Source organism: Tetrahymena thermophila (assembly GCF_000189635.1).
Source record: "Tetrahymena thermophila SB210 genomic scaffold scf_8254460, whole genome shotgun sequence".
In the NCBI taxonomy this organism is placed as follows: Eukaryota; Ciliophora; class Oligohymenophorea; order Hymenostomatida; family Tetrahymenidae; genus Tetrahymena; species Tetrahymena thermophila.
The window spans coordinates 362,217-386,267 of record NW_002476237.1 but is presented as its reverse complement, the minus strand read 5'-3'; the positions used below and the strand labels follow the sequence as shown (position 1 = coordinate 386,267).

Below are 24,051 nucleotides of genomic sequence, written 5' to 3'. Positions count from 1 at the left end.
ATTTAATATCAGTAAAAGAAAGTAGAGAAGATTTTTTGTAAATTAATTTTCTAAAATTATTTACAAATTAATGAAGACTTGTAGTAAAAGTATAATTTAATAAAATTTTCTTTAATAATTTCTTTTGCTTTTAAAGTTTTTTATTCAAAAATAAAAGCAAGCTCTTATTTTTTTTTGGTGTAAAATCACAACTTTTTTAGTTTTTTTTAAGAATGAATTTAAAAAGTTTTTAAGATTTAACATCAGAAAAGGCTGTTTTGTTTGTTTCCTTGATTTTCTAAAGCTATTTATATTAATAAATTAATTAAGAGTTGAAGTAACAATAGAATTTCAATGTAAAATGAAAATTTCTTCTTTCTCCTTTTTTGCATATTCTTTATGAAATATTAATAAAAATAAAATATCACTTAAAAATATATTATATTATTATTTTTTTTATTTGAAGAAGTTTTTTTTTAAACTTCAAGATGTTAAAATTAGGTCATTGTATTTCAAGTAAGATTACATTTTTTATTTTATAAGTAAAAAATAATAAATTTAGAAATATTATTTTACAATAAATAAAATAATAAAGAAACATACGAAACAAATCTTAGAAAAAAGGTAAATATTTATATGAATGAATAAAATCAGCGATTTTTGAATTTGAAGAAAATAAAAAAAATTATAAAACAAATTTGTATGAACCTAAAACAAAAATCAAGTTCAATAAAAAGATTAAAATATTGTTTTCAAAAAAATTGCTATTTTAAACATAAAAATAATATGTAAATTAATATTTTGAAAAATTTCTCTTTAGTAATAAAATAAATATTTATCCTTTTTCTCAATTAATAAACTATTAGGTTACTGAAGAATCAATGTAATCTAAATTTTAGATAAATAATTATGAAATAGCAAAATTAAAAATCACATATTGAAGAATTTTTGGCAATAAAATTTTTATAGATTATCATTTTTCTTAATAAAATAAATAAAAAATGTAATATTGAACGAATTTAAATAATGGAAATTTAAAATATAAAATATTCAAAGTAATATTTATTATCAAGGAAATTCAATTCAAATTAAATACCTAAATTTCAGTTTTTCTAATTATTACTCAGTATTATAATATGTGAATAATAAAATAAATAATAGGCTTTTAAAATTGTTTGTTTTACAAAATTTACAATTTGTAACTTGATTAAATAATTCTAATTTTAAATTAAGAAAGAATTTTTAGAAAAGTAAAGATACTTGCTACAAAAACTTATTTTATATTTGTTTATGTATAGAAAAAATCAAAGAGAAATATTATATTATCCAAAAAATGTTAAGCTATAGAATTCTGAGCTGTTTAGAAATTTATAATTTAAAATATTATTTAAACAATCTAAGAATAAGATAACTTTTGGCATCGTGATTGTGTTATTAATTTCTACAAAAATATTATTCATATTTTTTCAATACTTATTTTATAGTTAGAACTTAGTTAGGCTAATTATAAAAATACTCTCATTTAATTAATAACTATAAATTTACAATAATTAAATATCAGAAAAGCTCTTTTTTTTATAAGATTTATATTCCTTAAGAATTTAAAATGATCAATTTTCAGAAGAGTGAGATAAAATAGGTTTTTGGGTAGATAAGTTAATTTAGTATTCTCAAGTTTTACTGGATAAAAAATACATTTTTATTTTGAATTTTATAAAAGAATATGAAAGATATTTTAAAGTTCTATTAATTTAATAAAAGAATAATTATTTAGATTGTATGTTTTTGACTATTTTCATATTTCTTTTTTTAGATTTATCTCTTACTGCTTACTTAAAGATAGATTTGAAATCTATTGATGTATAATAAAAATAGTATAAATATAAAGTTTTTAGAGAGGTGTTTTAAAACACACACGTAATTCAATATTTAATTAATTTTGTCTCTTTTGAGAGTAATCAAAGTACATTTTTATAAGTAATTAGCAGATAAAAATATTTCTTAATATGTAAACTAAAAAATTATATCAGAGTATGATTTGATTGTAAATTAAAATCAAAAATTCTGTGTTATTGAAGTATAAACTCAAAATAAGTCTGCATTTTATATTTAGTGTAATAGATATAATATAATATAATAAAATGATTTTTGTAAGCTAATTTTTATATGAATTTTTAACTAGTTTTTATATTTTTCATTTTGAAATCATTTAAAAAATAATATTTTTATGATTAAACAAACATTTTAAAGAATTGATTAGATTTTTATTCAATGACATTTCTTATTATCACAATTACTAAATACCTATTATGTAATACTTGATCCTAAATTCTAGAAATTTATTTCATTAAAGAAACGAATTATTTATAAAATAATAAAACAAAATATAAAGAAATTCTATCGAATTTTGACAAATGAAAGTTACAACGTTAAATTTAAGATTTTTTCATCAAAGGATATATTAAGTATTTTATAAAAATATGTATTTGAAATTAAGTGACAGATACACGAATGAATCGGGTGAATGTTAATGATTAAATTTTTGATAGAACTTGTTAAAAAAATCATTACTTGGTTAACATACTTAAAATAAAATCAAAATGCTTTAAATATTTATTTATTTATTAGATTTTTTTTTCAATTTCAATATATAAAAAAAGAGATTAAAAACCTAATAAATTACCCTATTCCAAGTAAGTAAAATTGCTCAAAATTTCATAATTTGTTCAAATTTAGATTTAGAGTTAACCTCTTAATTCTTGTCAAGTCTATTAGCTTACTAAGATAGGCTCAGTATTCATTGTGAGATCGAGCTAGTACTGAGAAACCTATGATTTAAGAAATAATTCTTTTTGTTTGTTTGCTATTAACATTAATATCAACAGGAATGTTGATTGCTTACTTCATTTTTAAAGAAGAGTCAAGGACATATTCATTTAAGTTGGTGCTACCTATATTTTTATTTGATTTTATATGGGCGCTTAATGCTGCTATCCCTATGATCTACTATTTCGCTTCTCCTGATTCAGCAATATCAGATTTTGCCTGCAAATTTTAAGGAATAGTTAAACTATTCACCACCAATGGATCTTTTTTTAGCGCTTTAGCTATTTCTTGGACTCTGTATACATTCCTGATAAGAAAGATTCCGATCTAAACTAAAAATCCTATAATATACTTTTCAGGATACACGATAGTGCTCCCATTCATCATTTCTTTCATGTAAATTAAATTAGCTTTTCAGATTATTGTAAAACCACATAATTTTCATATTTATTAGAAGGATTTTAATTATTTTGCACTTTATTCGATATATGTGGTTAAAATTTAAAGGCTAATTTTAGAAAATTTTTTTAATTTATAATAATGTTTTATCAATAAGCCCGCTGTTTTTCAATAGATATGGATATATCCCGCCTATTGAGTAAGTTATGTGTTTTCTTGTCTTAGATGAGAGTAATGGGTAAACAGATTACTTAGGTATTATTTTTAGAACATCATTCTACTACATGACTTTTATTATAGTACTTTGCCTAGATGTATACTACGTTGGAAAAATATGCTACAGATATTATCAAAATAGAAATAATGAATAAGAATAGTTTCCAAAAGAAGTTAGAAATTTAGCTCTATACCCTTCCATTCTGCTTTTATCATGGATTTGGTTGATTGCAGAAAGAGTTATTGAATCTCTCAATGGAGGTGAGGAAATAACTTGGCTAAACAAATTTGACCTGAACTTTGTTGCTTTAAATGGATTTTTAAATTCAATAGTATATGGTTATCTTTCCATTAATCCCTTTTCAATCTGCTATAAAAACACAGAGAGTTAAGTTTTGGCCTCAAAAGATTCTTTAATAAATCTAAATTCTATGTAAAAGTCAATCAATAAAATTTAGGAAAATAACTCGGACATATCTAATTCTATTCATATTAAATTAAATGAAGATTATGATGATAATTAAGGAGATAATGATATATCAAATATTGAAAACGTCTATGATAATAGTGAAATTAATAGAAATTAAGCTCTTAGGTAAAAATACTTATACAAAGATAGTGATTCTATTTTAAAAGAAAATAACAATTTAGTGATTGATTGATTGATAAATTCTTTACTTTAATAAATATTATATAATGTAACAAATTTATATTTAAATTCAAACTATATAACAAATCTTTTATAAATCAAATTCTACAAATTTACATTCTAATTAAAAATACATTCATAAACAATTGGTAAATAATAAACAATAAATAATAAATAAATAAATAAATAAATAAACCCATTAATCGATTGATTGATGATTTGTCTAAATTATTTTTCTTTTTCTTTTTAAAAATTTTACTTTTGGTAATTATTTAAAGAAATGTTTTAAATAAGTTATTTTCTTATTAAAAAAATGAATTACTAAACATAACTATTGCTAAATTTATGTTTTTTATTAGTAAAAAAAGCTAATGTTCAATTAATCTACCCCTCATTCAAATATTTAAAAATATTCTAACTTATATTTAATAATGATAGAATTTTGGAGGGATTTCTACAAAATTTATTTATTTTAAATGTGTTGCTTATAATTAATTGTGATCAAAAATAAAAAATATGCAGAGATTATTTTAAAAGTGGTATGCTTTATTTATTTAATTATTTAATTACAAAATTTTAATATGAATTTATAATACTTTAAAAGAGTAATTGGATGGAACCAGTCAATTATTCCTAGAAAGAGTTAAACTTTTTTTTAATATATAAATAGTGATTTATTAATCAAATTTTATATTTGTTAATATAGATAGTAGGTTTTTATTTCTAAAATTGTGTTTTTTTGCTATCATACAACAGCATTAATTAGCAAGAAATATCATTCATAATACAGGATTTCCAATAACTTAGAAACTTTAACTATCATAGGTAAATCCTTTGAAATCTTTATAATCGTTCTTTAAGGAGTTTTATTCCACGCTTTATATATTCATATTTAAAAAATATTTGTCTACATAACCTGGAGTGTCTTCGTTTTTAATATCAGGAACAAATGGAGGCGTATATTTTTTATTTTTGAGCACATCCCAGTCTAAACTCATAAACCATGGGTGATCTTTAATTTCATGTGCTCCATTAAACCCTAATCTCAGTTTTGGATCTTTTTATAGGAGACTTAGGACAAGATCTTTACAATCGGAGATCCAATTTTTTTCAATTTCTACTTTGTTTTATTGAATTTGCTAAAATAAATCTTCTTTACCTTCATCTTTATAGAAAGGGGGACGTCCAGTAAGGAGTTCATAAATAATACAACCTAGTGTCCACCAATCTACAGTTTTTCCGTAACCCTTTCCTTCTAAAATTTCTGGAGCTAAGTATTCAGGAGTACCTACTACAGATTTTGCTTCATAATTACCCTTTACATTTTACTTAGAGAGACCAAAGTCGGTTACTCTAATGTAGCCTTATTTATCTATAAGCACATTTTCAGGTTTTAAATCGCGGTAAATAACATTTTTTTCATGTAAGAATTCAATGGCTAATATCATTTGGCTAACATAAAACCTTGTTCTATAAAAATAATTTAATTTAAATTAAATTTTGCTAAATGATTTGATGAGTTTATCATCACTAAATTGTTTAATTTAAAATAAGATCTTATTAAGATTTAATAAGCTAGAACAAAAAATGAATTTGATTTCTCCATAGGTTTCAAGAAATTAGTGAATTATTAGTGATTGATATATTTCCATAGAATTTATTTTTTTAATTTTATTAAATTAATTAAATTGTGTTTGTTTATCATTGAAAATTAAAAATCATTATCATCCTATTTGTTATAATGAAAGGAAAGTAAATTAGTTCAGTAATTGATGTAAGCGATGGCATTTAACAAAGAATAAAATATGTAAATAGTAACTTAAGTATAAAATCCAATAGAGTATTAAATTGAGAAAATTGAATGCACTTCTTTTACAAAAAAATAAAAAAAGAGTATTAATTAAAAGGAATATGTAAAAATAGATTCAAAGAAAACTTCTATGCCTTTTCCTTTTAAGCGGTGAAGGTTTTATAACCAGAAAAATTAACCTAATTAATAGATCTATCAAATTATCACTCACTCTCTATTTTTTTGTGATTGAATTTTTAAATGTTATCAGATTAAATTTGTTTAAAAAATTAAATGTAAAATAACTCAAGTTAATACAATAATAAAACTTTTTATGGAGCTTTGGGATATTTTTTGATAAAGCTTATTTAAGCAAATTTAGGTATATATTTTTTGAAAAGATTTCTAGATGGAATATTGGATTTTTTAATCCTTGAACCATTTCATATTTTAAGGTAAATAATCTTTTAGAAGTATAAATTTTAATGAATTTTTACTAATCTTCGTTGAAGCGTTCTTTCTTATAAAGTAAATTGAAGAGTTCACCCCCTGGACAATACTCTAAGCAGAAATAAAGCTTTTTTTCACTCTGAAAGGTGTGTTTAACTTTAATAATAAAAGGATGATTCATTTCAACCAATAAATTTCTCTCGACCATTACGTTTTAGTCTTACCTTCTGCGCTAAATATAATCTTTTTTTAAGATTTTCATTGCGTATAATTTTTTTGTATCTTTCTTTTTCACAAGCACCACTTTTGCAAAAGAACCCTTTCCTAAAACATATTTCAGATCAAAATCATCGATGGTGAGTTTTTTATCTTCCATTTTATTTTTTAATTGCTACTTGTAAAATTTATTATCACTAGTAAGTAAGTAAGTAAGTTAGTTAGCTCCTCTTTTTTCCTGGTAATTAAAGTTTTTGATTGAGCAATTGTGATGAATAGAAAGTAGAATATCTTAATGATTTTTCGACTTATAACTCTTAAGATTTTGAACGCGAATGAATTATTCTTATTTTTTGACAAACTAGACTTAGTATTCTTAAGCTCTAAATTATTATTTCAATAAAAATAATTCGCTTTTATTTGCAATATGATGTTTTGTGTAAAAAATATTATCTAAAAAAGTGATTGATTTTGATTTAGTTTTTATTAAAAATATTTTGATTATTTTTATGATTTTTTCTGTATTTAAATCTAATTTGTTTGGTTTTTAAATTATTGTTTTTTTTATATATTATTATCTGGTCTTTAAAATACTCTAAGAATGCATATCTTTTATTATCAATCAATTCCAAATCATCACAAATATTTACTATTATCATTAAACTTTACATCATTAATTAATATTTTTTAAAATTAAAAGATTGATTTACTTAGGTGAGGAGTGATTGATTAATATATATACATTCATAAATAATTTATTCTTTCTTTATTTTTAAAAAATTCTATGTAAATTATAGTTTGATAAACATCAAATGTTAAACTCTCAATTTACAACCATATCAAATAAAATTATAAATATTTTATTTTTTTCTCAATAAACTTAAAAAATGTACATTTATTTATTTTTTATATTTTACTTTTGAATGTTATAAGTAGTAAATAAAAAACAATAAATTGCTGGATACTTTTATGGTAATAGTTAAATATATATATTGATAAAATTCAGTGCTTTTAAATGTATTTTTGACAAAGTTATGTTGAAATCCATAAAAAAGAATAACATCAGCATTGTAATTGATATAATTGATTTTGATTGATAAATTTTGTTTTTATTTATGAATTTCTTAGCTTTATTCTAAAGGAAAATTAAAAAATAGATTATCATTAAGATATTCAATTTAATTGAGGTAAGTTATGAAATAGAAAAAATTTAATTACGTAAATGAAGATACACATACCTTAGATATAAAATTTATTCTTTAAAACACTAAATAACGTCAACAATCTTTTGTTTTATTTTTTAATATCTAATTAATTTATGTTCTAAGAGAATATTTTAAATGAGTAATTGTTTTACTTCAATTATTCAACGTAGAGAGATACTGCTGTTATTTAGCATCAAACTATTTATAAAAATTGTTTTTTTTAAATTAAATAAGAAACATTCATTTTTAAAATTGCGATGATTTTAATTGAAATTCTTTTGTTTATTTATTTATATCATATGTCATTTAAAATAATAATTATAAATAGATTTTACTGGTTTTATGATTATTTTAGCAAATCGACATTAATTTATACTGAGTTTGAAATGGTAATAATAAAATAAAAGACCTATACTGGAAAGCTTATTAAAACTCTGAAAAGCTTATTAATACTATATTGTATTAAAGATTGTTTAAAATAGTGGTGGTTAAGTAAGTAAGTATTAAAAAAAAATTTGAATTATTTTACTACTCGAAAAATAAAAAAAATAGGAAATGTATTATATTTTAAGACTTAACATTCTTGTATTTGTTAATGCAGATTAAAATGTTGTAATAATAAGTTTTAAAAGACAATGATGACGCAGTTTTTATATTTGAGTATTATCTAATATATTACCTTATTAAGCTTTTGTGATATTTATAGTAATTAAAATGACAAAGAGCGATTTCTTATTCAGCATAATTGTTTACAGAAAACCAAGAATAAATAAGTAAATAAATAAAAGTATATATAATATATTAGAAAATATTAAATTAAAAAAGATATTTATTTCTAAATTAGCTAATGAAAGTGGGTAATATCTAAAAATTTTATTTTTATCTTTTTCAGCTATATATCTAAAGTTAGTCATTTTTTATAATTACATAACTCGTTTTCCAATAATAACTAACATATGTCATTTTGTAATAATAAGATAAGCTTATGATTCGAAAAATATTTGTGATATTTTTTATGAAATAATCCAAATATTTTCTTAAGATAATACAAAATTAATGAACAATCTAAATTTAAAAATATTTATGAAAGTTAAGTGTAACTTAAAAAAGATGTTTCATTATATTTTTTAAGAATTTTATTTCGACTTGTATCTACCTTTTGCTAAAAATTGAAATTTAAAAAGAAGATTAAATTAGGTTAGTTTTTTATCTAAATTGAATAGTAAGATGTTAGATAAAAAAATAGAATCATCATTTTTTTAAATTAGGTTTTAATAGTTCAAATAATTCTATCTTTATTTATTTTTCTCGTTATTATAAATGTAATTGACAATAACCATATATTTTTTAAATTAAATATGTAAAATATTAATCTACAATTGTTTTCCAAAAAACAAATTTTTTTGCTAATATTTGCTTTTGATAAGCTAAATATTTTCCAAATTTTCATTACAAAAAATTAAAAACATATAAAATGCTAAAAAGGCATCAACAATACTTATTCTCGACTAAAACATTATTTACTTGTTTATCTTTGTTTTTGTTATATTGTTGATTCGAAATATTGTAACTAATTTCTATGAATTTTATCAATCAATTAATATTATTTGTTAATGATTTTTATTTCAAAAATTTTCTTCATATCATAATTTTGATTATTTTATAACAATATGAAAGTGATTAAGAAACATCAATATTTATTTTATGATATTGCAATATATTTCGAAATTATAAAACAATTATTTTTCAATAAAACTCTATTTTCTTTATGATTTGATATATATTTTTCATTAGTAAGGCGAAAAAGGTTATTTTGACCAATTTTTATTGAAAAAATAATCAAATAAGAAAAGATAAACTCAAAGTTTATTTATTTATTTAAGGATTAAAATGAAAAAAAAAATGAACGAATTATTTCTATATGAATTAAATCTGAGCTTAAATACTTCAAACTTAACAAAGCAAATTATATTTTAAAAATTATTTTAGAATATTTAAAAATAAATTAATCACATAAAATGAAAAAGTATTTAAAAATAAATTTATTTCAGAGTCAATTAAAAAGAAATAAAACATGGATTTTATATGCTGTTTAATTTTTGAGAACATTTTTAATGAATGATAAATATGTTTTATTATAATTTGCTGAAACTTTAACAACTATATTTTATTCAGTCATTTGTATGCAGCTAATTTCTATTATTTTCTAGTTTGATAGCCATGTCTTTGATTTGATGGTTCATCACTATCTTCTTGGTAATCTTCATCAAGGTCATCATCCTCTTCGTCTGAATTGTCAGCCCTTCTTTTGTTTGGATTGTTAATATTATTTTTACGTGTCAATTTATTAGAATTAAAACTATTATTCTAAGAGTTTATGTTTGATCTGTTGAGTTTATCTACAAATTTAGGGATTTCAACTTCTTGAATAAGTTATTTTGGATCAATCTAATTTATAGGAATGGTACAAGCTCTTGAGAAATCTTTTTTAAGATTGTCCAAATACATCAATTTAGGAAATAATTCGAACATTTTTTAATGAAAGCTCTGATATTCGTAATTAAATTTGTAAATAGGATTATTAAATAGATCTAATTAGGCCAAGTCTGGCAAGCTTGTTAAACATTCAATTTATGAATATGAGCTAATATTACATCCAACTAGCCTTAAACTCACAAGCCTTGGAAATTAAATGTAAATTTAATTGAGACTACTGATATCGAAGGTGCAATAACATATCTCTAATCTTAGCAGTCTCTTTAAAATAGGAAGATCTTATATTTTGCTGAAATTCATGTTAGTGAGGCTAAAGCATATTAAATTTGGGAAAGATTAAATTTTTTCTCTGTATTCCGAGGTGAATTTAGCAGATTGTATATTTTGTAAATAGATATCCTCCACTTCTTTAAAATTTTTTCCTTCAACCTACTAATTTATTTGAGAGCCTATATCTGAATCTAGTAATTCCATTTATTTATTCTATTTTATTTTTTATTTTTTAATTTAATTTTATATAAAAATTATTTAAAAAATTTCATTTTTTATGCATTTGTTGTCTAATTTTTAGAATCATATTTATAAATAGGAAGATACAGTTTAAAAAATAAGAGATAGATCCAATTATTAAGGTACTTTGTTAAATCAATAAATTTGAATTATTTAAAAAATAATCTAAATAATTCGCTACAAATAATTAGCTGAGAAATATTTTAAGTAAATTTAATATACATACATACATATGGTCTATACAAAATTAGTAATCGAAAGATATCAATTTTACAATAAAGCTTTATATATTTGTTAATTTAACATAAAAGCAATATAGGAAAAAAGTAAAGAGAAAAAGATTTAAGTGAGAGCTTTAAGATTAAGACTTAGTGGATAGAAATATTTATTTTAGTTATGCTCTTCAAGTATTTTCAAAGAATTGTTAGGTCTAAAAGTAAAAAAGCTGAGTTTAGTTTATGTAGTGTGAAGGAAGGGCAATAACAATATATTTATTATTAACTGCTTAATGAAGATATCTAAAATAAATAATTTAATCACTCAAAAAATTCTTTTTCTTCAAAGAGTAGTTTTAAGCCAGGATTATGGGCTAAGAAATTTTAGAAATCATTGCATAAAATTTAAAATGCTTTAACTCTAGTTTTGCACACACAATAACTTCTCATAGAAGATTGAGAATGAATGGCTTTTGTATCTCCTATAAAAGCCCCTGTTGATAATATGAATTTTAAAGGACCATGAATACTTTCTTCACTTTCTATGATAGTGTCTACATTATCAGAAATGCAAGAAAAACTTCCAGTTCTATTTATTTCTTATATTTCTTCGTCAGAAAGTCTAAGGACATCATCGTTTTATTTAAAAAACAAAATCAAACCTTCCTTAATAATAAAAGCATATTAAGGTTGCTCTCCTTACCTCCACAGTATTTAATTTGATTCAAACACAACCTCTTTCATGATCATCTCTAGCTAAGTTTTTTATCCTTATTCCAATTCGCTGAATATCGAGTTCCTAATATTATTTTATTAATTAATAGTATTTTATTTAATAGTATAGTGTGGGAAGTAGATTAAATTGCTTATTTTTAATTAGTAAATATGTTTATTTTAAGTTGATAAATATTTATTTAAAATGAGCAAATAGGTTTATAAAATAAAATTTAATTAGCTTTATTATTACTTATTCACAATATCACTAGCTTAACAGTTTCTAGCTTTGTTCAGTTACTTGAGCTTTTAAATTACTATTCCTTTTCCTCCCAATGAACCTCCGAATAAAAAGTGAAAGTCATGCCTTTCTAGAGTTAGCAACTAGCAGTCAGTAATAGCTTCAGCCCTATAAGTTAATTAAGAAACATTATAAATATGGATTAATTTTTTTAGATATTTACTGTGCTATTCTTTTATTAGATGAGTCTAAAAGAGAACCTTCTCCAAAATAATCACCAACTTTAAACACCTTGTCAATTCTAATAAAATGTTTATTTTATATTGAATTTCTGAAAATAAAAATGAAAATTTTACTATATGTTCTCATTGTCAGTATATATCCTCACTGCTCCTGACTGAATGATGAAAAATTTATGGCCAATGTCTCCTTCTTTAAATATAATATCACCTTTTTCATATTCTTCTACTTAGACAGCATCAATTAAATGCTTGGCGTGCTTAATAGACAAATCTTCAAAAAGATCTACTTTACTTAATATGTCTAATCTTTTCAAAACTCTAATTTCGGAATGAGTATCTTAATCTATAATAGTTATTGTATTCTAAATACCAACACCAGGGATTTTTAAACCAGAATTAGGAAGGAGATCTTTATGAGCTATATGGATCAGATAGAGCTTTTCTTTTATTTTTTCAGGTAAATCAGCTAAGATTGATTATGGAGTGTGAATAGGAGGCACACCAGCTTCATGCAAGATTAAATCGTACTTGGAGAAATCTATATCTGCTAATTACTGGCATCTATCCTTAGATATTCTGCCATCAGCGCAGTATTATCTAATTCTAAAAAAGCTATTAGAAAAAAGAAAGGATAAATTAAATTTTTTACTGCTTAGGATTATAATAGGTATCAGAAGAAAAATATAATATTTTATTATTGACTTCAACTTCAAATCCAAGTGAAGGGATTGTATGGAACGAATAAAAAAAATTAAAATTTGCACCATATATTTTCAATGTTGTTCCCATTATAACTGGTCTAAATACAAATAGTCTTTTTAGCTATTCTTAATCAATTTAAGAGACTGCTGAATATTTCCTTAAAAAGCTATTCATAATTGTTCTTGTTGTTATAACCTATTTTTCCGTAAATTAAAATAATTATAGCACTAATTTTAAATATTTAATGAATTACTTCTATTTTTTAATCTGCTACTATTTTATGAAATGCTCCTGCATCATGATCTGCATGACAGTGGCTAATAATAATACCGTTTATAAGTTAATAGTTAATTCCAAGACTTTTTAGATAATCATTAGAAAAAGGAGGAGGATCAACCATAATACCTCTTCCATAAATCCAAATAATGAATCCACTTGTACTTCCATTAGGATCAAATCCTTTTTATTTTATTTTTTGTTTAAATTTTCATTCATATTTGCAAAAATAAATCTGCTACCATGAGAAGACCCTAATATTGTGACACCAAAATCAGGCGGTACAAACTCAACTTAAAGCATTGAGTTCTTTTTTATTGTGTTACTTCTTTAAAATTTTTGAATAGGTGAGGGAGTTTCTTGAAAATCATCTAATTTTAATCCTGTTTCAAAGCATGGAGAACAGCACATACTATTTTTTTTGTATAACCTTCCCATCTCTAAATTTAAATTTGAAGAACTTGATTTGTTTGAATCAGTAAGTTCTACTTGATCTTAGAAATAAGCAATTATCTCATTATCCTGCTTAATTTCAATAAATCCTTAATTTTATAGAGAGATTTCTATCGTGAAGCCATTTTCTTAAATTATTACACTTTTCGTAATGTCATCAAATACTTTAAAGTTTAAAAGAGTGTCAATTTTTATATCTTCAGATGGATTAAGTGGATTCTTTTATATGAAAAAAAAAGTTTAAATAATTCATTTGTTCATTTTTATTTGTAACTTAAATAAATATCAATGCTTAAATTCTTGTTAAAAAATACCTCAATAAAAATCTTTATATAAAACAAAAAAATTAATCTTTACTGATGAAAATATCTTTCTTTCATTGATAAAGTCAGGGTAAGAGCTTGAGGGTACTTTATGGTAAAAGTCATCACTTAAATTCTATTTTTTAAATAATTTTAAAAAGCTAAATACAATCAAAAATTGTTTCAGAAAACTTCAAAAACAAAATTTTGCAATATGTTTTTTAAATTTAGAGGTTGCTTAAATTTAAAGTCATTACTTCGTGAGAAAGAGGGCCTATTAGCGTCTCTTAGAATATATTTTATATATCTTTTTTTGCACTTTTGGTACATATGAGACATATTTGTTTTTTGTTGCAAAAAAAATTAAAATAAGCTGGAAATTCAAATTCTGCAACATTTATGCCTGATTTTCTATCGAACCTGTTTGAAGGGATGATAAAATAAGTTGGGACGGTTAATCCTAATTTTAATGAGTCCTTTACTGTCTCTGGAGGTAACCCAAATTAAATATTTCCTATTTTTGTTTTTATTATTAAACCTCCGCGAGGAAGGTTAATAATGTTTGATGATAAATCTTCTTGCCTTCTTTTTTCTAAAGCATAATCAATTGAATTTTTTTTGTAGGCTAGCTTCATAAATTCTAGGTCTTCTACAAAGGTACGCTAACTCTCTTGGGAGCCCGAAAATAAATACTGACAAGCCATTTTTATTTGCTTTAACTTATATTTAAATAATTATTTGAATAAGAGTAATTATTAATTATCAATTCTTAAAATAAAATATCCTCAATTTTTCACTCAATTTATTATCCATAATAATAAAATCACAACTAGTTTTAACGCATAATTACTGAAAATCATATATTAAATAATACTCTAACCTTTTGAATGTATACACTATTTAACCTTTTTGGTAATAAAAAAATAGGATTATTCTTCGAAAGCCATTATAAAAAAAAATAAGTTATTAACTACCTACAAACTAGAAAAAAAAAGTAAGTTTTAAACTTTGAGCAAAAAGTTTTCTTATACAACAATAATCTTTAAATCACCCCAGTATTTTGCATTTTCAGGTAAATTTATTTTTAAATATGTTAAATTACTTATTTAGTTATTTATTTATTTTATTAATTAATTATAAATATTTAAAATGTTAACTTATTCTATTTCTATATTATTTATATAAAATGATGATGAATATTTATTTTTAGTTAAAAATATTTAACTTGATTTTTTTAAGATATCAAATTAAATTGATTATCATTTACATCAAATTGAATTATACAGGATATTAATTAATTTTTATGATCATAAATTTTTTATAAACTTGAAGTAGTAGTATAAGAGTAGACAAAAAATTTTAAGAACAAACATAAGGAAGCAAGATTTATAAAATAGCAAACATGAAATAAACTCTTAAGTAAGCAGTAAAGAGTCTAACATTTAAACCCAAAGCAAATTTAATAGGAGCATCAATAATTAATGAAAGTATTCGTAAATTGGGAAAAAATCATGAAGACTTTTTAATGAGCTAAAAGATAGATTAATTACCAACAAAATAAGATGCATAAGAATTTAAGAAAAATTATGGATTAGATATAGTAAATGAAGATGATTTATAATTAGCAGCGAAAGGGGAAAAAGATATTGATTACACTTTTTCAAATTAACAATATATTGAAAGCTTTTAGGCTTATAAGCATGGTAAATTTTTTTTTTATCTTTTAAAGAATTTCTTAGAAAGAAAATACTAAAACTTCAAAAAATGCAAATTAATGTAAAATTTATTTAAAAAAACAGGGAGAGTTAATGTATTCGATTACAAAGATACTCACATGACTTTAGTAGGAACAAATTTTCATAATTTACCTATTAAAAATATCTATAAACTGTTAACAAATACTCAACCAGATTTAATTCTACTTTAGATCAGACCAGATTAGCTTCTTGATAATTTTAAAATATGTACTAATAATCCTGAAACAGGGTATTTTTCTTCAACTCTTTATGCCTAACAAGTTATTAGAACAGGTAATTTAAACGCTTACTTACTTGATTCCTTTTTAATATATTTTATATTTTCAATTTCTTAAAACTTGTTTTTGTATTTGTTAGCTTAATGATAACTAAAAATTAAAAATATTGATTTTTTAAATATTTTTCTAGAAAAAATTGCAACAATTAATTTTAAACTATATTTTCTCATTCAATTTAAGGTTTTGAAGTAATGCCAAGAGCCAACCTCAGAGTCTAAATAAAGAAAAATTTAAAAGAAAATAATATTTTACTTGCCTCTGTAAAAGAAAGAGACTAAGATTATTATTAAAATGTTTACAAAAAGACAATTTTGGAGAGTAAAAATAAAGATTACTATCATTTAGAGAGGCTTAGCGATGAAGCTATAGCTGTGGCTTGCTTTTATGCCGAAAGAAATAACATTCCTGTAGTTTTGGTTGATTAGCCGGAACAAATATTCAGATAAAATATAGCTAACACTCATACTTTGATGCAATTATAAAATGTTTTTACAAGAGCTGCTCGTTATCTTGGTTAAAATCCAGATACTAACCCATAAACTCCATTAGCTATGTCTTATTAAATATTCCCTGAAGTAAATAAATTTCTTTTAGCATTCTCACTTTTTTAAACTATTTTTAAAATTAATAAAAAATTGTCTAAATTTATTTAATTGTTTTCTACCTCAAATATATAATTAATTAAATGACCTAACTGAAATTAAAATATAGTTATTTTTGTCATCCTCTGATAAATATATGAGTACACTTATAGAATATTTAATTGCCACATAGAAATATAAAAGAATGACAGCCTTTTTAGGTTAAACATAAAGCGAAAGCATCCATTAGTATTTATTTCAAAGAGATATTTCACATCTAGCTGATGAGCTATATGTCAATCCTCCTAAAGGTAGCATAATTAGAGATATAACTCCTGAGGAAATTATTGAAAAACATGCTCTTTTAGATGTTATGTATCATGGAAATGATGTATTAGAAAATTTAGATTAAAAATAATTTAAGACTTCTTATTTGATGATTGATAGATATGCTGATGTTGAAAAGATAGATTAATAAAAGACAATAAAAATGAAATACTTACATTTTGAGTTACTTAAAAAATATGCAAAATTTGCAAAATAAGAGTATTAGGAAGGCAAAGAAATTTTAAAAAAAGAATTTATATTAAGAATGGGTCACTGATAAAATTTTATAAATTATTTCTATTTGTAATTTTTAATTTTATATTATTATTTATTAAACCAAAAAATATAATAATTTTGAGTAAATTAATGTATTCATTTGTGCGTATAATCGATCATAAAAACTCTGTTTAATTTTATTTATATCATAAAAAATGACCTACAAAATTATTTGTTTATTTATTTTTTTATTAGATTTGATTTGATTTGATGTAAGTATTTGAATTAAAAATTAGTTAAAAAGATTAAATAATTATTTTGATAAAAATCAAATATTTTTTATTAAATTTTTTAAAGAGTTTATTCATGAATTTTAACTTAGATCTTTTTATATTTAATTTGAATACTAAAATCAATAATTTTTTAAACAAAGAAAGAGTAAATAATTTTTTATAAGTAAGCTAGCTATTCATAAAGATAATAAGACTTTGATTATAAAATTTGTAAAAAATTAATTTAGTTTATTCTTTAAAACTATCTAAAGAGCTTTTGGCATTGTTAATTTTACTCAAAATATTTTTTGAATAATGCAGTTAATTTATTTATAAAGAGGTGAGTAATTACTTATTTATTATTGCTTTTTCTAAAATATTGGATTAATTTGATTGTTAAATATCTGATTTATTCATTCATTCATTAATTCGTTCATTTATTTATTCATTAATTCGTTCATTTATTTATTCATTAATTGTTTATGAGAATTTAAAAATTAATTATTTGGTAAATTACATATTTAAATATAGAAGTAAAATAAATAGTAGAATAAATATTTTTCAAATACATTCTCACTTATACACTTGACAAATTAATCTAACAAAACAAGACAAGACAAGACAAGACAATCTAAACGTTATTGCTCTTTTAGATATATGAGCAGTATTAACTTAGAAAGTTGCGATGAATTAGTTCAAAACCATCCAAACTCATAATTCCTATAATATAAAAGATAGTTTCATTAAGGGTATGAGCAAATGAAATCAGGCCTAAGAAACAAGTCACCAATTGATAATGAAAAAGTTTTAAATTCATATAATTAAGAAAAATAAGGTATTAGTAGCTAAACATTTTAAATTTACAGTCATATTAGTTATGGCAGTGCTCTTTAGAAAGAATAACATAATAATTTAAATTAAAATATTACCAAAGATTTTAATTCTGCTTTTTAATAGCACAAAACGCTTCAAGGTTTGTAAAATTTAAATGATGCAATCAAGTTTTAATCTAGCTTAGATCACAGTTAATAAGATTAGACTTATTCAACATCTCATTTATTTAAAGATTGCAATAAAATAAGTAAGAAGGATTTGTCTACTAATGAATAATCTTGTAATCAATTTTAGAATGGAAGCAATTAACCATATAATAATTAAGTTGATAATTAGCTCTCCTCTTAAATAATTTAATAACAAATGAGTAGATAGCTGTAAATACTATAAATGCCTATTTCAGATAATAAAAAATTAATATCTCATACTTCTAATATATAAGAAATTGACTTATCAAATAGTTAACTCACTGTATTTTCTTAAGATATTTGTTAAATGTTACAACTCACAAAAATAAAACTTGATTCAAACGCTATTACAAAAATACCATCAGAAATCAATAAATTAGTTAACTTGAAACAGCTTTCAATATCTGATAATAAAATCTATTCATTGCCTAGTAGTTTTGAAGGACTTCAAAGCCTTATTTTGTTAAATATTTCTAAAAACTTTTTGGATCCTTTCCCTCAAGAAATCTGCAAATTAAAGAATTTAGTCATTTTGCATATATAAAATAACTATTTTATTTCTTTGCCTCTTGAATTCGCTTTATTAGAAAACCTATAAGAATTTTCTATAGAATGGTTCAAATATACTTTTCCATCAATGAACTAGATTTAGTCAGACTATTTTACAATTTAAACGCTTAAAAATGAATGCAAAAGACTTTATTTATTAAGAAAATAATAGTACATATAGAATTATTGTATGTAGGATCAATCTCTACCAAATAACCTAACATAACAAAAGCTTTAAGAAAATTCTTAGTAATTAAGTGAAGTTTAATTGAATTAGCTTTAAATAAATTCATGTATATAAAGCTTTCAAACATCATAACGTGGGACTGATGTAATGATAGATGTAGACGAATATAGTAATTGCTTTGAAAGCACAGGACATATTTCTGATAATTCTAAAATAAAAAACTTGCAAAACATCCAGACTTAATATGCAACAAAAGAAGTCAACAATAAAAATTAATTATACTTAAATAATACCAATGACCTATCTTTTTAATAATTTTTAACTCTCTTTTCTAAAGATCCTATTTCTTATTTAAGTAAATCAGATGTTAGAGGAAGAAATATTTTCCATTTAAGTGCTTTAAATTAAGAAGTTAGTATAATAAAAGCAGCCAATTTTTGCTAATTGCACCCTTAAAGCATTAATTAAATGGATGACGACTATCAAACCCCTCTCTCCTTAGCTCTCCTAGAAGAAAAATTTTTAAGTGCAAAAATACTTCTTTTCTTTGGGGCTGATCCACTTTTAGGTGGAGGTAATTCTTTTTTTATTAAATTTTTCTATTGACCAAACTTTTAACAAAGAGAAAATTCTGATTAAAATTATTATTAATAAAATATTTCTAATTATTTTATTAATTTTTAAAATTAGTAGAAAAGATAAAATTTTTTATCAAATATTAAAAAATAAATACATAAATATTTATTAAGAATAAATTAAAAATTTTAAAATGATAAAAAATAATTTTTTAAATATTTATTTTAAATCTTTTATCTAATAATTTGCAAAAGATAAATAAATGTTTTAAATGAATTATTAAATTTAAAGACAATAAATTTCATTATTTTTATTTAATTTTTTAATTTTATATTATTGTATTTATGAAAATATTAGGAAAGCTTGGAACATGCTTGCATATTGCTGTTACAAAGATGGATATTGAAATAGTAAACCAAATTTTAAATAGAGGAGGTGATGCAAATAGCAGAGATTTCGAAGGGAACACTCCTTTGCATTTAATATTTAGTATTTTTAGAAAAGATAAAAGAAAGGCGGCTTCAATTATAGAGCTATTAATCTAAAATGGAGCTGATTGTAACGTAAAAAATTTTGATAATTGGAGTCCACTTCACTTAGCCGTCAAGAGAATGCAAGTAGAAGCTATAGAATGGATAGCAAGCTATGAAAAATATGGTGAAAAATTTAATTGGAATATCTAAGGAGGTAATTAATAGCTTAGCTTGCTTCATTTGGCATCGAAACTTGGCTACACAGAGATAATACAAGTTATTATTGAGAAAGTTGACCCTCTTTTAGTTTCTAGATGTAATTAAATTGCAAGAGATTTAGGTTAAAGCAATAATCTGATTTCTAAGTTACTCAAAAAGAAGGAAATAGATGTCTTTAAAAAGCACTTTAATATGTAGTAAAAGCAGTTAAGCGAAGAATAAAATTAAAGTAATTTTGATGATAAAAGGAACAAATAATTTAAACATCTTAAGTCTACCTTTTTACTTGAAAACAAAAGCTTTCCAATTGAAAAATACGAACAGCTTATAGAAGAAAAACTCGCAGCTTCTAAATAAATTTAATAGAGAAACATCAAATTAGAGTAGGAATAAAAATAAAATATTTAAAGTAATTTATACGATAATAGGTTTGCAAAAGTTCCTAGCTTGAAGGAAAATTTTGCTCTTCTTAGAGATTATTATGGAGATAGTTAATTAGATTTTTACAACGAAAGATAAAAAAGCCAAGATAATACTTAAAGGAGCAAAACATACTCTATATAATAATAAAATTTAATCTTAGTGAATGAGTTAGAAATTTACTGTTAACAAGTTATTAATCTAGTGAAAATTAATTCAACAGAATTATTTTTAGAATCGAAAAAGCAAAAAACAGATTTTTCATCAAATACTGATAGATTATCTCATCTGAAATCAATTACAGAAGGATAGAATAATTCATGTGAGTTGTTAGAACAAGAAGAAATAAAAAATATGTGGTATGGTAAAAATGATAGACTCAAAATTAAAAACAGTAATGTTTTAGCAAGCTCAAAGATTTTACATAATTAAGATGATAGTTTTGAAATAATAGAAAATTCTGATGATAATATACCTGAAGAATACTCTAGCTCGCATTCTAAAATGCATCAGTTTAGCATATAAAATTATTAGTCAACTAACAATTAGCTTTGGCAGCTATCAGAAACAGAAAAAAATTTATAAAATATTCTAAAATAATCAATAAATGCATTAATTGATGAAAGAATAAATTTAACTTTGAAACTCTAACTGCTGCAGCTACTTTCTGTGCATATTTAACAGCAAAAATAAAATAGCACAGACTTAGAAAAGCTACTCTAGTTGACTAAAATTAATTAAGCAGCCAGCCATACTTCTTCTTTTGACTCTAATACTTAAAGAAGCAGGAGCGTTATTTCTTCGAGAGATGATGAAAAAAGTATTAACCAAAGAGTTTTATTTGATTACCTACCTCTTTATCTCCAATCAGTTATAAGATATAATTCTGAGAAAAATTCTAACTAATTAATTGTAACCAAAATATTGGATTTGATATCTCTGATTCCAAATTAGAACTTACTTTAATTTTTAGAAAACTTTTATAAGTAAATTTCTAATTAAATGCCTAATTGTTCTTCTTCAGTTAACCTAATGAAAAGCATCTTTGATGTCTACAGCTTTCTATAAAATTAACAAAAGCTGAAAAAAAAAGTTTCTCCTCTAGCAAACTTTGCTAAAAAATCTTAATAAAATAAAATTTCCAACAAAAAATAATAAATTAATAATTAAAACGAAAAGGCATAAGTCTCCTCTGTTCCTCCAATCGCTTATTTCCCTTCTTAATCAACTGCTTAAGTGAGAATTCCAAGAATGAATTTTAATTAAACTAATTAAGAGAACTCAACACCTCAAGCAATCAAGCATAAGGCCTGCTATCCTACAATTTAAATAGATTTTTATCAAATGACTTAAAATTAATTCATAAAAGAAGATTAAAAAACATAAAAAATTGAAAATATCTACAATGAATTAAATGAAAACAAATATCAAAATAATATCTATGATTTAGAGTCAATTTAATAATACTCAGTAAAAAACTAAAATTAACTTGAATCAAGTTAGAATTAATATGAAAATGACTTTAAAAAATTATAATTAAATTAATAGAATTTTGGTCAAACTTCAAATGAAAAAAATTTAGAGTAACAATAATAACAATTTAATATAATTAATAAAGCTAATGGAAGTGTGAGTATGCATTCATAACCAGTTTCAGTAAATTTCAGTCTATAGACTCACAACTCTACTTAAAAGTTGCCTCCTACTGAAAATAATTAAAATACAAGTTTATTAACACCTAGGGATAACAATAAGTCTTTTTTTAAACAATAAGAAAATAATAACATAAAAAGTAAGTATTTTTATCATATTTAACCTCAAAATTAAGAAATTTAAAATAATTTAATTTCAAAACATTTTTAAGAAGCAGGAATTCTAAATCCAACAACTAGCAAACAAAAAAAATCATTAACTCCTAAAAAAGTAAACTCTGCAGCCAGAGTATCTAACATAGTTGGTGTTATTAAGGATACACCAATTTCAATTTAAATTACTCCTAAAAAGTTAGAGCATGCTTATTCGTGCAGTTAAAATTTATAAACACTTTCAGCAACCTCTAGCTAAAGCTAATAAAACACACATAATATCAACAAACAATAAATAAGCAATAAAAAAGACTAAAACAGTTTTACAAGCTCCACTATTAATAGAGATTCAAGCAATCAAAAAATAATAGAAACCAACCCTTGCATAACCCCTTCTTAAACTTTTAAGACTTAAAGTACAAGCACTGAAAGATTAAGCTTTTCTGCAAATTCTTATAATATTTAGTAGAAAATTCAATTGAATAGAATTATCTAAAGTAAAACACAAACTTCACAAAACAATCATATTTCTATCAAAAAGCCTGAAAAACTATTTGAAGCTACTCTAGAAAAAAAGAAATAAAACAGTTAGACAATGAGATTGGCTTAGGATCATATTAAAAATCATAAGAACAACGAATTAAATGAATTTCTAAAAATTTAAACTAAAAATGAACATTCTTAATTATTTAAAGATGCTTTAAGTTAAACTTACTCATTTTAATCAAATCAGGCAATTAATCCTAAATAAGAAATAACAGAAAATATTTAATCAAAAGATGTCTCTGCAATTTGTTCACATTTAGACTCACAAAACTATTCGTAAAACTATACAGATATTCTTTATTAAAATAATTTGACTTCAAAGACCACTCTCTCACAAACCTCAAATAACTACTAAGACAATAGTCCTAAATAAATTTCAGCAATAGATTCTCCTAAAAATAGAATATCCAGCTTTTAAAAGTAAAATTCAGTAAACACCAAATCTCAATTGCCAAACAAATTTAGTAGATTTGTAAAATGAATATAAATCATTTATATATTTTTCCACTAATATTATATAAAATAAAAAATTTAAAACTAAAGAGTGCATTTAAGAAATTTGCTTATTTTTATAAGTATATTTTCAAGATTGTAAATAATTTCAGAAACTTTAACTGCTTGCTATCTATCTATATATTAAAAAGCTAATACATATTTAAAACAAATTATATAAATAAAGATTCTTTTTATTAATATCTGAACTTAATAATTTTGTTTTATATTTTCTAATTTAATTTAAGATTATTGCCTTCTCTGAAAGGATTATAATATAATATACTGTAAATGTTCATTTACTAAGGCTATAATATATTAAGGTCGGTTTTTAAAAAATTTTTAATATGTGTAAGTGAGATGTCTAAAAGGATATCGAGGTGGCCTTAATATATGAACCTTTACAGCATTGATATTTAAAATTAATTCATTAGCATGAAGAATTGATTTA

The 24,051-nt window shown here is 22.6% G+C and overlaps 6 protein-coding genes across 6 annotated transcripts; 3 read left to right on the top strand and 3 right to left on the bottom strand. All coding sequences in view use genetic code 6, as the record gives it.

The window, feature by feature from the left end:
- Positions 1 to 2,809: 2,809 nt before the first annotated feature.
- On the top strand, positions 2,810 to 4,082 carry TTHERM_00348560 (7 transmembrane receptor (rhodopsin family) protein; the record flags this gene model as incomplete). Its single annotated transcript, XM_001023011.2, has 2 exons — positions 2,810 to 3,201; positions 3,362 to 4,082. 2 exons carry the CDS (start codon positions 2,810 to 2,812, stop codon positions 4,080 to 4,082), a joined length of 1,113 nt encoding a protein of 370 aa, XP_001023011.2.
- Positions 4,083 to 4,848: 766 nt separating this feature from the next.
- Positions 4,849 to 6,684, bottom strand: TTHERM_00348570 (Serine/Threonine kinase domain protein; the record flags this gene model as incomplete). Its single annotated transcript, XM_001023012.3, has 2 exons — positions 4,849 to 5,539; positions 6,356 to 6,684. The coding sequence occupies 2 exons, from the start codon at positions 6,682 to 6,684 to the stop codon at positions 4,849 to 4,851; spliced, it is 1,020 nt and encodes a 339-aa protein (XP_001023012.1).
- Positions 6,685 to 9,904: 3,220 nt separating this feature from the next.
- TTHERM_00348580 (hypothetical protein) lies at positions 9,905 to 10,699 on the bottom strand (the record flags this gene model as incomplete). Its single annotated transcript, XM_001023013.3, has 1 exon — positions 9,905 to 10,699. One exon carries the CDS (start codon positions 10,697 to 10,699, stop codon positions 9,905 to 9,907), a length of 795 nt encoding a protein of 264 aa, XP_001023013.1.
- A 572-nt stretch (positions 10,700 to 11,271) lies between these two features.
- TTHERM_00348590 (cyclic nucleotide-binding domain protein) lies at positions 11,272 to 14,584 on the bottom strand (the record flags this gene model as incomplete). The annotated part of the gene is made up of 9 exons (XM_001023014.2): positions 11,272 to 11,749; positions 11,918 to 12,073; positions 12,129 to 12,206; positions 12,262 to 12,750; positions 12,797 to 13,044; positions 13,103 to 13,308; positions 13,368 to 13,797; positions 13,936 to 14,016; positions 14,138 to 14,584. 9 exons carry the CDS (start codon positions 14,582 to 14,584, stop codon positions 11,272 to 11,274), a joined length of 2,613 nt encoding a protein of 870 aa, XP_001023014.2.
- A 698-nt stretch (positions 14,585 to 15,282) lies between these two features.
- On the top strand, positions 15,283 to 17,100 carry TTHERM_00348600 (hypothetical protein; the record flags this gene model as incomplete). The annotated part of the gene is made up of 4 exons (XM_001023015.1): positions 15,283 to 15,583; positions 15,680 to 15,910; positions 16,096 to 16,490; positions 16,627 to 17,100. The coding sequence occupies 4 exons, from the start codon at positions 15,283 to 15,285 to the stop codon at positions 17,098 to 17,100; spliced, it is 1,401 nt and encodes a 466-aa protein (XP_001023015.1).
- An 868-nt stretch (positions 17,101 to 17,968) lies between these two features.
- Positions 17,969 to 23,589, top strand: TTHERM_00348620 (ankyrin repeat protein; the record flags this gene model as incomplete). The annotated part of the gene is made up of 2 exons (XM_001023017.2): positions 17,969 to 19,643; positions 20,003 to 23,589. The coding sequence occupies 2 exons, from the start codon at positions 17,969 to 17,971 to the stop codon at positions 23,587 to 23,589; spliced, it is 5,262 nt and encodes a 1,753-aa protein (XP_001023017.2).
- Between the last annotated feature and the right edge of the window lie 462 nt (positions 23,590 to 24,051).